This window comes from Aureococcus anophagefferens (assembly GCF_000186865.1).
Source record: "Aureococcus anophagefferens unplaced genomic scaffold AURANscaffold_66, whole genome shotgun sequence".
Classification (NCBI taxonomy): domain Eukaryota; class Pelagophyceae; order Pelagomonadales; family Pelagomonadaceae; genus Aureococcus; species Aureococcus anophagefferens.
The window spans coordinates 71,638-85,369 of NW_008705618.1; the positions used below are offsets into that span (position 1 = coordinate 71,638).

Below are 13,732 nucleotides of genomic sequence, written 5' to 3' on the forward strand. Positions count from 1 at the left end.
CGTGAGTCCATGGGCAGGCAGAAATAGCCGCAGTGTACGACCGGCGTCAGCCCATCGTTGGTGATGCGCAGGTACACGGGTCGAGTCGGTCGCATCTCTTGCACGCCAGGTGGCAGCTAGGTTATCATCCCATATAACTCGGCACTTGAGAGTATCATTGTCTACATCAGGCAATAGGTCCGATACACACTCTAGTGCTATTTCGACACGAGGTTGGGGTACGCGTCGAAGTGCGTCTTTGATCATTCGCTTCACATAAGATTCAACCGCACGCTGCCGTTGACGCCATTGTGGAATTGGGAGGCGGTGGAGAGTCAGATACAAGTGGAGTTGACCCAACTCCGGTGTCCTGCTATGAGCTTTAGCAATTTTCGCGTGAGAGACCGCGCGCACTGGAACATGTGTCTCCACCTCTTGCTCTCCAAAGTAGGTTTCGTCTAATGATGCAACACCAAATGGAGAACCCGCGACGCTAGGGACAATCTCGACCGCCAGCTGTAGGCCTCTTTTGTCCGCGATGGCTGTTACATCGCCGTGGCTTCCCCGGGCTATTGGCGCGGGGTCGATAGGAAGAACAAACTGTTCCCGGCAGTATTTTATCTTTTTCCCAGCTGCATCTCTGACTTTGCTGAATGATCGCGAGTCTACTATGGGTATGCAAACGCCCCCGGTGGAAAACCCATTCCATAGCAGGCGTGCCTGCACGCCCCTCCGAGCACACGAAGCTGTCCACGAGTTGAGTCCAACGACGTGAGCCGGCTCAAAAGCGATGACGGCGCACTTCACGTGAGGAACACTTGCAGGTAACGCGTGAAGCAACTCTTCTAGCAGATTAAAAAGTATGCTTGCTATCACGTGTCTGCTCTCAGTCCGAGCGGACGTTTCAGCGGTCAGCAACAGAGTAATGCTTGCGTATCGATCATCCTGTGGGAGCCCGTACAAATGGTCTTCGCTGACAAGCAATTCAGAACGACATCCTTTGGGCGTGATACTGAAGGTGGTACGCGCCCCGAATGAGCTCAGCAGTGCGTCGGGAGAGAGAGAAACGGAATGGCTTCTGTCACCATTCAAAGAAATTTCAGAGGGTTGCAGGGAAAGTCTCAACGGTGGCATTGTGCTTGCAGCCAGCCCAAAAAACTCGGGTTTACGGTCGCGGTCACAGGGTAGATAAAATACATCACGTCGCTCAATTACCGAAGAACCATTACCACCCCAGTTGGGAGGTGCCTTTGACTCACCGTATATATCGCCACACCAGGAGATAATCACGCAACAGGGTTCGACACCTCCACGCCTGCTGCCCAATGCAGCGGCAACAACATGTAGCGATAATTCAACAGGGAACAGAGATAGGGACTGTACTGTGACAGCATTCCTATCAGATTTCATTTTCGGAGAAAGTACTGACAGCCGCGATGGGCGAACTACTTCAAGCTCTTTGGGCGGGTCATAGATACGAACACTCGATGCTTCTTCGCATCCCCTGCTGAAGTGTTTCCCTGGGGCCATTACTACTCGGAATAAGATTTCTCCTTGCATGAGAGTGTCCCGCAATGTGCTAGGTCGCAATGTATGAGCCTGAAGATGAACCCAAGATTCTTTCGGACGATGATCGGCGCAAGCCAAGGCAAACGATCGAAAATATTCCGTTGTAGAACCATCCTGACTAGCAGGAAGCAAGCCACAGCTCATTCCGAGAAGCTGCGCGGCACCTAGCGACCTGCATCCCAAGAAGCCTCCATGCGCATTCCAGATCTTAGCAGCATCCATGGCCCGTGCTTCGGCATCACATGCTAGATCAGCAACGCGTTGTGCGCAACGGCGACGGTGGCGGCGTCTTGTGTATTCACGGCGGTCGCAAAAACCACGCGAGACTCGCTGAATTAATCGGGCGGCTGTGTCGCACAAGGCTCGACGACGTCGGACTACTTCCAGTCGTCTGCGAGTAGCTTCAAGACGGATCACACTGACCCTTTGTCTTGCAGTGCCGCCTCGACCTATGCGAGTTGCCAGAAGAGCACTTGCTTCGTGCACTAGTTGAATCGTTAAACTCCTTCCCAGGTGTGCTGGCTTCTCGGCAAAAGTCCACCGCCGAGGACCGACCAATAGCTGTGGGACTTGGGAGAGGAGGTCGTCATGAAGTCGAATGAACCACGCCCCCGGGCGTCTTCTCAAAAATCTCAACGCCACCATATAGAGCCATGAGAGAGTGACAACACACGAATTTGTCACTGTACGCGAGAGCATCCCACGAAATGACGTCTGAATAACGCAAGCAGCTGAAGTTGCCCGCAAAAATATCGCTTTCTGGATGAGTCTCCACCGCCTTAACGCTCGCCAAGCGCGCCAGAATGTGTGGATCACCCTTGCTGCGGACTCATCGATATTGTACTGGATGAGAGTCTGCACCCGGCGACTACCAGCTGCCAGGTTGTAAAGACGGCGAGAGAGTTGCGCGCAGCGCCTGCATATGCGTTGATTGAGAGCGTGGTCGACGTGTGTGGCAGATCGACAACAAGAAGCACAGGTCCCCTCATCTTTGATCGATACAGACATCTGGAAGCGCCACCAGCGCTGAAGTCGCAGTGCAGATACATCAAGGTGATGCTTGAGCTTCACAGGAAGCATAGTGCCGAGTAACTGACCACGCGGCCGCAGCCACTGCCCTCTGCCTGAAAGCGCCGTTGACATGGCGAGCAGGCAGTTGAGACAGAGAGCTTCCTGGAGATCAAAAACAAATTCTGATGGCCTTGCGGTCCCACATCGTGCGCACGTGCTGAAATGAGTTGAAAGCGCGCGAAGACTCAATTCGCGACGTTTTGACCTCCAGATCAAGAAGATCCGCTGAATTCGTTGAGCAGCTCCATGGCGCTCTCGCTTACCGCGCTCTGACCAGTATCTATGACGAGCACTAACTCCACGTTGAATTTTCTCGATAATAATTGCACTCCGAAGCTCTAGACGTAATCTCACTGCTCTCTTTGCTTTGCGAAGTCGGCTGTAGGCTCGCAGAATGCGTTCAATCATAGAAAGCGCTCGGTCTGCAGTCTCCTCGCGAGTGCGGTTCAGAGCTCGACGGCGCTTGGCTTCTCGGCGCGCTGCATTTTGAAGCCGAGCAGCTGCTCTATGTCTCACTTGAAGCGAGCGTAGCTTGTACCACACCCGCTGACCGAATTTTCGCTCAAAGAGACCGCGCCAGCACTTCTGTATAACTACCGCTGCCGTGAAGCTGTGAGTTTCCCCCTCTCGGCTGTGCTGCTGATTGCTGTGTCCCACCAGACGCTTCTGTGACGCGCCCAGCTTCTCGGCAACCCCAGTTGAGATATCCATGTCACCAAGGATCAAAGGAAAATTGCCTTCATGGCATACAGGTAGAAAATTGTTCCGGCAAGGAGTTCAGTCCGCTCTGGTACCACAGAACAGAAGAGCGCGATGCAACTTCTGCCCTGTTGGCTAGGGACACACCTTCAGTTCTTGTCTACCCGACTTAAAACTGGATTACATGTATGAAGGAGGATTGTATCAGGATACGCGACGGTGGGGGAGGTGCACTGCAACATCATAATCTGCATGGGCAGCTACGAACAAGCTGATTGGTATTTTAAAAGGGTGCTAGGTTCATGTACCACATTAGAGAGATAGAGAAATAGGGAGAGATAGAGAGGCTTCTACCCTCAGTGCACTGCGACGCCAGACTGCGTCTTTGGTCTCAAATCCGAGAAGCTGCGCGTATAAAGAACTTCTGCGAAGTCCCGCCACAAACAAGCTAGCTCTTAACCTATGCTGGCGGCTTTCAGTAGAGCGAGCTCGCCTACCATGAGCTCTGGTAAAGAAATTTTTGCGGACGGGGCGCTTTCGATGTCGATCATGCTTAGTGGATGCGGCGCCGGTGTCTCGAGGAAGACTGCCCCCTGCGTACCTACACGGGCTCTGGGCCAATTCAAATATTCATGATCGAGAGCCGCTTGTGCAGTACTGCGCATTGCTGGGTCAAATACCAACAGACCATGTAGCAAATGTAGCTGCAGGTGATGAGAAATCACGATAGGGAAAGTGAGGTGGGCTTGGGGTGGGGAGGAGGGGGGCACAGACCGCTAGTGGTGGTGGCGAACCGCCTGACAAACGCCTACTCAAGGTCTCGGCTGGTCGAGATGGAAGTGAATGAATGAATTTACGAGCACTTTCATCCGCCACAAACCACAACTCTCGTTCACTTGGACGGCCAAGCATTGCTATGATGAGTACAAGCATCTCCCGTCGCTCATTGCCTTGAAATAGCACTCCGATTGCAGGCACAAGCATCTCTGCAAAGATGCAACCGATTGACCATACATCAATGCCGGGGCCATAGTGAACATCGCCGAGCAATATCTCCGGTGCTCGATACCATCGAGTTACTACATACTCCGTCATCGTAGCCTTGAAGCTGGGTTCCATATCCCGGGGATCGTCGTTTAGGAATTGCGGAGCCTCCTCCGGTCGAATGTTTTGATTTGTCTCAGATGCTGGACTATCCACGCTACGAGGGGAGTGAACTTTTTTTGCAAATGTGCGTGCCAATCCAAAATCACAAATGCGCAATTGGCAACTTTGCAAGTCTACAAGCAGATTGGATGGCTTCAGATCTCGATGAAGCACACCAGCAGACCCAATATATTGCAGACCGCACAAAAGCTGATAAAAAAGATATTGTACCTGTTCATGTCGAAGAGCAAATGTCCCCCCTGCCTTGTTTGCGATTGCCAGAACGTGCTGAAGGTCTGTTGACATAAGCTCGGTAACGAGGTAAATATCCCGCGACCCCCACGGGTAACTACTTCCCGTGGAATCGAGAGGTGGGACCATGACGTCTAATAAACTGATAACATTTGGGTGGTTCAAACGACGCATCAAACGGACCTCACGCAAGAGCCTTTTGGCTTCGTACGTCTGACTAGTACTATCAAACACCACCTTTTTGATTGCCACGCTGGCATCCCGGCCTATCACTTTTCTATCCAACGCTGAGACGACCACTCCATGCCCCCCACAACCGATTCTCTGCTTCAATTCATAGCGAGAAAGAACAGACCAATTTACGCCAGCAAACTGGCAGCTTATAAACCTATCCATCCACCTGTTTAAACAACCAGCGCGACCTTGATCATCATTGCGTCAGCGCCTCAGAGTGTATCATTTACTATTATTTACTTCAGGAATTCCTGTGCCACAGTTAAGCAGACATAGATATAAAATTTTACATGTAGGTACTGACGAGAGACAGAAGACGAGGAATGGGCGAGGCTACAGGCGAAATACACCCCATGGTCGCCAGTACGAGCGCCAAAATAAACATCGCATTGGGGAGGGTCGCGCTGATACAACAGCTGGAAGCTGCAGCGAAGCGACAATGAATAGACATATGCGATGGCAGAGCCATTGGGCGAGCTGTTAGTTAGATCGATATTGCCATCCGATCAAGAATACCGAACTCAGGGATGCATCCCTTCTTGGATTTACCATTGATCCAAGCTAGTAGGACACAGACAAACGCATTTTCATGTGGGAGCACACTGGCAGAGTTGCATTAGGGTAGTAGTAGAGTAGCGTACTGTTGTGTAGTGTAGTCATGGATATAGAGAGAGAGAGAGAGAGAGAGAGATACAGCAAGCTCGGTCTATATTCTTTGCAGTCTGGGAGTCGCATATTGAGTTTAGGAGACAAATGGTTGAGACTGAGTCGGCTCAGTAGGCTCAGTATGAGCCGCCGCGACCGGCAGCGCGGCGGCCCGGAAGAGACCCCACCCGACCCCGCTTCGCACCCGCCGCCGCCCCACGGATCCTACGGGCTCCCTGGGCCGAGATGGGCCAGGCGTGGGCTCTTAAGGGCGACTAAGGAGGGGGCCAAGTCGCAAACTCAGCTTCGTTGGGTTTCCCAGGCCCAGGGGGGGACGCCTAGTCGCGAACTAAGTCCCGGTGGGGATGTATTAGAGCATGGTTTTTTTTAAACTCAGCTCATATGCCCATGGCCAGGAGGGCCCAGCGGGGGGGGGGGGGCAGCGGGAGGACCCAGCGCCTCAAATCTCCTGCGGGGGCCTCATCCTGTCTCCGCGGTCTCCCCGGGCGCGCCCAAAACTGGAGCGTGTCGAATTTCCCGCGGGCTTCTAGCGCCCACCTCAAGATCGCCACTGCTTCATCCCTGAGTATCAAGTAGCGTTCAAGTCACATGGCGTTGTAGACAAGACACATGGGAATCATACAATATATGTTCGCTCCTTCGGCTCATTGGAACCAAGAGCCGTTGATATGCTTGTTGTTTCAATGATGCTCGATGCCTGGAGGAGTAATCTGGTATTATTTGCCATCTCATTCAGAATTCCTTGAGATGTAGAATTTACTGCCTCCGTGCTTCTACTAAATATGGCCCATATTTCTGCCATATCTTTGATGAGTGCTTCGTTCGTTTGAGCATCGAAATTCAATCGAGCTGCCTTGTAGCGGTTTAGCATTGCGACGAGAAGCTGTTGTACACCACACAATGAACCAGTAATGGCTGACTCGTCATCAGCAGAAATCAGACGATTGCGCAAAGAGAGTTGCCTAAAAATCAGGCATTAAAACACTACTTAATACCGCGTGACACTTGGTCCCCCAGGGATCATTAAACCGATGAATATTCCCCAAAATCAGCTGGCGGCATGTAGTCCATGTCTTTGCAAATGATATTGCTTGCGGAAGGTCACCTACGATCGCCAAAGCAGCTGCAGCCACATATGGCTGCCCTTTGCGATGCTTATCTGCCTCCGCGAGCAGTGGGACAAGTAAGCGCAATTTCCATTGCCTATATATATTGATAATGATCGTGTGACTCCCAATTAGGCATATTCGAGACACGACGAAAACATACTTCATACGAAGCAAGTCCAGAAGGCCAAGAGCAAGGCGATCTGCGACATGAACCAGAGTATTGTGACTGAGCTGGTGAATCAGCCGTAGGCTACGTGATAACATTGCCCTGGTGTTCTTTCGGAGAAGCACCGCATTTGCACGTAATAGAATCACCATTGAACGCTCAGCAAGGTAAGGGAGCCCGGATATTAGTCCGCATGACATCAGATGAGAGACCTGTGCGTGCATCAGCGGCCAGAGCGATGTTGCTCGATGCTGGTTGTGAACGAGAACCTAGAGATTGGAAGTGCATCATTTAAAGCCACAATTTCCTGCTTGAGCAGCACTCTGCCCCCGCACGCGCCAGGCGTGTTCCAACGCCAGAGCTGCCCGAGCTTCGAATTTTTTAAGCCCTTCCGGATGTTTTCCTTCAGGATTGACACGGGCAAGTAATGCGGAGAGTAAAGACAATAACGTACCAAGCGGATAGTTGGCAGAGAGGGCATAAATGGAGGACATTCCTGTCGCTGAGAAGATAGCATCGATCGCCTCGACAGGCGCTGTCATGAAAGCCGACGAAAGATTCATCATCGTGGGGCTAGCTCGACTTGGAGGCCTCCTTACACTGCCATGCCCACTCGAGCGCCACAACAACGAGATTGAACTCCATAGCCTATTTGAACTTTGATTGAAAGTGTCCTGTTTAGCCGTGCCCATGCCCATATTGTTGTCATGTGACATGTGGTAGACAGTCCAGTGAGCCCTGCAACGAAGCGCAAAAGTTGACGCTGCCAATAACTTTCCATCGCTACCAACTGTATCGTCTATGTTAATCAGAGCTACAGGCAGTGCACGCCTATCAGCAAGATCTAGAAATAAATCAATCGTGTGTTGCCAAGAGTCTTGCAAGATGTGACCGTATCCGGAAGTTATTTCCAATGCTTCTTTGAATGCTAAAAACTTTCGATTAATTGATTGACCTGTCCGCCCAATGGTTGCATGCAAAGCTTCGAATTGATCTTGAGGCGAGCTTATGGAATCTATTTTTGCTCGGTCAGATACTCGTACACTATGCACATACCGCCTTCCGGTACACAGGAGGTTTGTAAGAAGGCGATCAAGCACTCGGGATAAATCAAAATATTCACAGATTTGCGCATACCAGCGGAATCCTGCACACAGTTTCAAGACGAAGCCCTCATCGTGCGAGCGATGGAAGGTGTCCAGGAACACAGACAGGATGGCCTCCGAAATGGACTGGAACATGTCATAATCGTTTGCATCTGCAGAAAAAAGTGGCGGCGGTTCGCTATGTAAGTAAAGAGACATTAGGGAACCACGAGATACAATTTTATCGGAACCCGGCGGGCATGTACCATCTCCGGTGCTTACTGGGGATGAATTTTGGATCGACTGAACGGGTCGTGGAATCGGTGCATCCTTTATTGCTTGATAAAGAGACCAGAGAAAATCATGTGGAAGGTCATCACCGTCGTTAATTCCTCTATTATTCCGCACAAAATCGTCTGCACTCATCCGCTTTGACGCAGCGATTGCTGGGTTATGCAAGTCTGTCTGGAGCATAATCGTAGAAAATGCAAGAACAAAAGCGGCGTCAGCACTAGAAAAAGGACATGCTGCCCAAGCCCCGGCATTGCTCTGCCACTGGCTATAGAGTTCTCCAGCAAAAACCTCCATGAGTCTGTCGATGCATTGAGCTTCTCCTGGTAAATGAAAGCCTGAAAGAAAGTTGCGCAAAGCAACATGGAATGGCTGGGCGCGGAAATCAAAGCGAGATGCGTATTCACGGAGCACCTACAAGGAAGGTTATTCAAGTAACCACGTGAAGGCGCGGAACTGTGAAAACAGCAGCATGGAAGGGATATTTGTCTTGTGGGCCTTTTGAAAGCAGTTCGCCAATACGCCTCTTGTCGAGACGGGGATTTTCATGAAGAAACTGAGCGACAAGCTTCGCACTTAAGTTCACTGGGAGAATTCCAAGGGATTCAACTTTCGAAATCCATTTGTTCTCAGCATTAAAATAGTCCGCGGCAAGGCTGCGGCGTTTTTTGGCGCGTCTTCGTTGCTGCAACATCTGCGCAGTTGAATCTCTGGCAGTTTTCAGCCATTCAATGCCAAGGTTGCACAGCGAGTAGCCCGGATTACCGTTGCAAATAATAGCGTCGTCCACACTCAACGGTAATAATTCGTATTGATTTGAAGAGAAACACCGACAAGAGACAAAATAAACAACCTCAAGCACGCAGTCCATTGCCAAGTAGTTCAGTAGATTCATAGGCTGACGAGACAAGGGCGTGGCGGAGTTCGCAAGACTAATGAAGAGATCCTCAAAGAGGTTACTGCAGTTCAGATCGGCATCGTAGCTGACATATAGATGCAGCAGAATTGATGACTCCCGAGAGAACTCAAGAAGGCTCTCGAGTGCTATTTCTTGCTGGTCTGGTGAAGATGAAAGGTCCCCGAGTATGTGCAGATGCGTTGAGATCAAAATCTGTTCAAGCTGGAGTTTGAGATGTTTTTTCATTGAATTGAAAAGATTAAAGATAACCCGGAGTCTAAGGGAGAGAATCGTGAGATCCTCTACTGGAGGGGCTCCTCGCAGATACTTACACAGCTTCCTCTGCAGTATGGAAAGGATCATCGGGCATGAAGCAAGAGTATTAGCTGCCACTTCAAGCATTATATTTATGAGGCTAAGAGCTAAAATACAACTAGACCTGACCTCTTGCGGTGCACACACCAAGTCGCATAAGAAATTCATTACCAAAACGGCAGGTCGAAAATTAATTGTGCTCGATGTATCAACTAATGGCACCTGGTTGCGGCTAGGAAATATGCTGAACTCCTGCTTGCTACCGAAGAAGCTCAGAATGAGACGAGCCAATGTGTCGTCTGCGTTACTCCGAAGCAATTCAGAAGCCTTATCGCGACAGCCTACTCGATAGCAAAGCAGGAACATTTTGTATGCGTCTTTCTCTTTCAGCAATAATCCACTATCACACTTGAGCGTGAGTGTGATCAGCTCGAGCAATTTTACGAGTACACTTTCATCACTCTCCTTACGTGTGTCTTCGAAGCGGCAGTTTGTTATCCCCTTAGCAACAAGTGCCATGCACGCATCACTCCGACCGGAGGCGGCGGTATTGAGACCATACAATAAAAAATTGTATAGAGAGGTCAATGCCCTTGCAGTGATTTGACCGGTCGTCTGAGCAGAACATATTACAGCCACAAATGGCGATACAACCTTGACGGTGTCAATGTCTGCATGTCTTTTCCCAAGATACTTGCTAAGTGATTTCAGAGTTTTAGTTATAGGATGTTCTATCAAGTTAGATATTTCGTCCGTAAATCTTCCATCGGCTGCCCAGCGCTTATTGAGGCGAAGTGCAGTCAAAAGACAGTTGATTTCACCTTTGATAGCGAGGTGTAGCATCGATCAGCTAGGCCAGCATCGGTTATGCATCTATCACCTTTGCCAATAGGGTTTACCGAGCTCTGGCTTTGATCCTTACCCGCGGTCGGAATCGTGCACATTCGTTTTTGAGTGGAGGTTTTTGATTGCGTCAGGGGTGCGCCGCGAGCATGGTTTTGCGCGAGACCCTGACGCAAGCTGCATCGGGACGTCCCTCGGAGCTCAGGAAGAAATTCCCCTGTATTTAACTAGGTGGACCTGCAGGGGGGACGTGATCTGCCCCGCCGACGCCTGGGTTTTTCCGACCATCTGGCTCTTTAAAGTTCTGAGGCGGCAGACTCTCAATTCTAGAGCTCCTTCTCGGCGGAGCGGTTGCAGGCCGCATCTGCAGGTTCTGCTCCAGTAGTGTGGCCGTTGCAGCCATAGGTTGCCGACCAGTCTTAGGAGCAGGAAGAAGGGCGTGTTGTCACGGACAACGGCTAGTGCAGTGGATATTGTTAGAATCCGACGGTATCCTCTTCTATCTTTCTCTTGCACACTTTTAGTGACCGAGGAGTCTGGGGGTTGCGTTCGCAGCTCACCGCTTAGTGTTGCTAGATCCCCGCCGGTTGGCAGGGCAGTGTAAATGTCTACCTTTCTAGTCTACAGTGAAGGCGCTTACATTCCTTTACACTCCTCGTCTTCTATGATGAACGGCGGCTATCGCCCTCAGAACGCGAGTGTAACTATAGTGCGCTTAGCGACAAGCCAGCTACCTAGGGGGCCTGCATTTTCTCCTTGGGCTATGCTACCCTAACTCGGGACTATGCTATCCTCCCTATGCTGGGGCGTTCATACTGGCCTATGCTGGCTCTGCTAAGTCTGCCTTATGCTGGCTATGCTATGCTGGGTTTAATACTAGCATACTCGGATTCTAACAAAATTCCCCTGTATCTACCTTCCTGTTATTATCTTCCCCTTGCAGGCGGCGCCTTCGCCGATAAAACGGTGTGCGCGCGCGCCCCTAGCCTGCGCGCCGTCGAGGAGCGCGCGCACCCCGCGGGGAGCGGGCCGACCGGCCTACGGCAACCTCGTGCGCGCTGGGAAGCCCGCGAGGTCACCCGCTTTGCAGTGGCGAAAACGTCGTCCGCGGAGCCGCGCCGCCGTCGGCGAGCTCGACCGCCGACGCACCGCCCCGGGCTCGACGCGCGCCCACCGACGCCGCCTCTGGGCGCAGCAGGCGCATCGGCGAACCCGTGCGCAGCGGACGAGTCGCCGCTGCAGTCCTTTGTGCGCGCGCGCGGCCCAGACGTGTCTACATGTGCCTTAGATAGTGGGGTATATGGCGCATTTGCCTCTTGCAGCGTTCAGTCGATGTATATTCGCTGACGAAAAGCGACCTCCCTCCGATTCGTCAAGCACCAAGGTACTATCCCAAGGAAGATGAGCATGAACCCAACGGCTGCACCATAAAGCGCTGTATGAAAAAGGCGCTCGGTGACCTCAAGGACCTCTTGCTTGAGGCGCAAAGCTTTGACGCCGTCTATATGGCGCTCCTCTGAAACCCACCATACGGGAAAGAACATGAAACAGCCATATCCGTTTTCGCTGAAGTCTGCAGTGGGCACTTCACAGCGTTCTTGGCTTGAGATGATCTGGGGAAATTGCATATTGCGTTCGACGCGAAAGTTGAATTGGAAGCGACGTGCCTCACGAACAGTTTGGCCAGTGATGGGTTCGATGTCCACATAGTAGCTATGAAGCCTGCGATCATAATTTGTGTCGAAATACACCTGCCTAGCCTCAAGACCACCCCACTCTTCGTTGCCGTAGAAGTGAGGCAGGCTTATAAAGCAGGGTGTATCAGTGATGGCCTGGAGAGATATCATACCGTAGGGAATCGTGTATCTCTCATCATGAAGGTCTTTGAGTTTATCACGAGCAAATCGACGACCCTCGTCGAATGTTGTAGACGTGGTCTCATAGCGATTAGCTCGAGCCCAGAAGCGACGTGTATAATTGTGTGCCTCGGCCTTCTTGCGGGTCGGCCACTCGACATAGTACCTATCGAACTGCATGGTGAAATAGCTCAGTGCAATGGAGGCAAAAAACTGACTCTTCGGAGAGGTCTGCCATTCCAATCTTGAGGTCCCCAGTGCGAAGACGCATGAGTTCAATGAGCATAAGATGGTCCGCATTCAACACATGCATCACGTCAGCACCTTGAAAGTCGAAGCCCTTGCCCCGTAGCAGATATGTGAAGTTGTAGGCTCGAAAGCCCTCCCACCCAAAAGGGCGTGTTTGGTGGATCAGCGTCCCAGCGGATGTGTTGATTGTATCCACCTAAGTAGACCGATTGCATATAACGAAGCAACTGACCGTCAGCGAAGCATCAGCCCCGCTAGAATAAACAGGCGCGGGATAGTCTGCACAAAATCGTCACCCGTGATAAGAGTCCCGTTACCGCGCCATTCTGCAACGCGCTGCACATCATTGAGATTGCCTTTGCCTGTCTGTAGTCGAGTTGTGCAACTTCCCCACTTCTTGGCACCACCGAGGAAACGAAGATCACAATCGGCCTTCTTGTGAAATTTGAGTGACCGAGAGTCACCTTCGCCCCTGCGCAGGCGGTAGGAGGATGCGTTAGGCTCCCAGAGTTTGCCCGGATAGATAGCGAAAGCTGGGTTGTCGATGGCGAGCGTAATGCTAGCGGAAACATTTGCAACATCAAGAGGACTCACAATCGATGATATATCGGAGAGGTTGAGGATAATCTCAGGAGCGTACCACTCCTCCCGGCGCTGGCCATCACGCTGAAATCGTGCAAGCTTGCCACTCACATCAGAGACTTCAAATCCATCCTCCGAGCATTCAATATTCTCCACGGGCCTACAGTACTCGTCAAGTTCGAGTGTCGACCGATTCACACAACGAGCGGTGAGGTTGTAGGGCTCAAGCTCCGAATTGAGGAGTCTCATGGCAACGCGATCAACGTAACCTTCAAATAGCAGACGGCGTGCGGATTGAGTGACAAACATGCCCCCGCTTGCATAATCACAGTCACTTGGGTCGTTACATACCGTGCGCCTTTCGATGAGCACGCGATATGTGGACCATTCTTGGAGCCAGAAGGCGATGACATTACCGCGTTGTCGTGGATACGGGTGAATCGTAGCCGATTGGTAGTCGTGGTCATAGGCAGAGTCAATCTTGAGAATTGTCACTAGGTCACAATAAATGCCAAATGTAGGGTCAGATATCAATGTTTCCCATCTTTTGCAGTTGACTAACCAGTAGCTGTAGCCTGGTTCGGTTTCCAGCCAAGAACACTCCTTATAGTGATCCTGAATACGCTGGCAAGTGAGATCTGAAGACATGAAAACCTCGCTGAGTAGTGCAGTTGCTGCTTTAAAGTTCGCTTCCAATACCTGTGACCCTGGTCCAGAACTTT

The 13,732-nt window shown here is 51.2% G+C and overlaps 3 protein-coding genes across 3 annotated transcripts; all 3 read right to left on the minus strand.

Moving 5' to 3' along the window:
* Positions 1 to 4,152: 4,152 nt before the first annotated feature.
* AURANDRAFT_12099 (hypothetical protein) lies at positions 4,153 to 5,073 on the minus strand (the record flags this gene model as incomplete). The annotated part of the gene is made up of 2 exons (XM_009043746.1): positions 4,153 to 4,419; positions 4,537 to 5,073. Coding segments are annotated over 2 exons (804 nt in total), but the record flags the coding sequence as incomplete, so codon positions are not given.
* Positions 5,074 to 5,967: 894 nt separating this feature from the next.
* Positions 5,968 to 10,636, minus strand: AURANDRAFT_72764 (hypothetical protein; the record flags this gene model as incomplete). Its single annotated transcript, XM_009043745.1, has 10 exons — positions 5,968 to 6,578; positions 6,646 to 6,819; positions 6,886 to 6,925; positions 7,104 to 7,160; positions 7,346 to 7,629; positions 7,666 to 7,735; positions 7,784 to 8,681; positions 8,707 to 9,507; positions 9,652 to 10,177; positions 10,403 to 10,636. The coding sequence occupies 10 exons, from the start codon at positions 10,504 to 10,506 to the stop codon at positions 6,233 to 6,235; spliced, it is 3,300 nt and encodes a 1,099-aa protein (XP_009041993.1).
* Positions 10,637 to 11,648: 1,012 nt separating this feature from the next.
* Positions 11,649 to 13,648, minus strand: AURANDRAFT_68131 (hypothetical protein; the record flags this gene model as incomplete). Its single annotated transcript, XM_009043744.1, has 5 exons — positions 11,649 to 12,345; positions 12,398 to 12,624; positions 12,714 to 13,279; positions 13,358 to 13,504; positions 13,573 to 13,648. Coding segments are annotated over 5 exons (1,713 nt in total), but the record flags the coding sequence as incomplete, so codon positions are not given.
* Between the last annotated feature and the right edge of the window lie 84 nt (positions 13,649 to 13,732).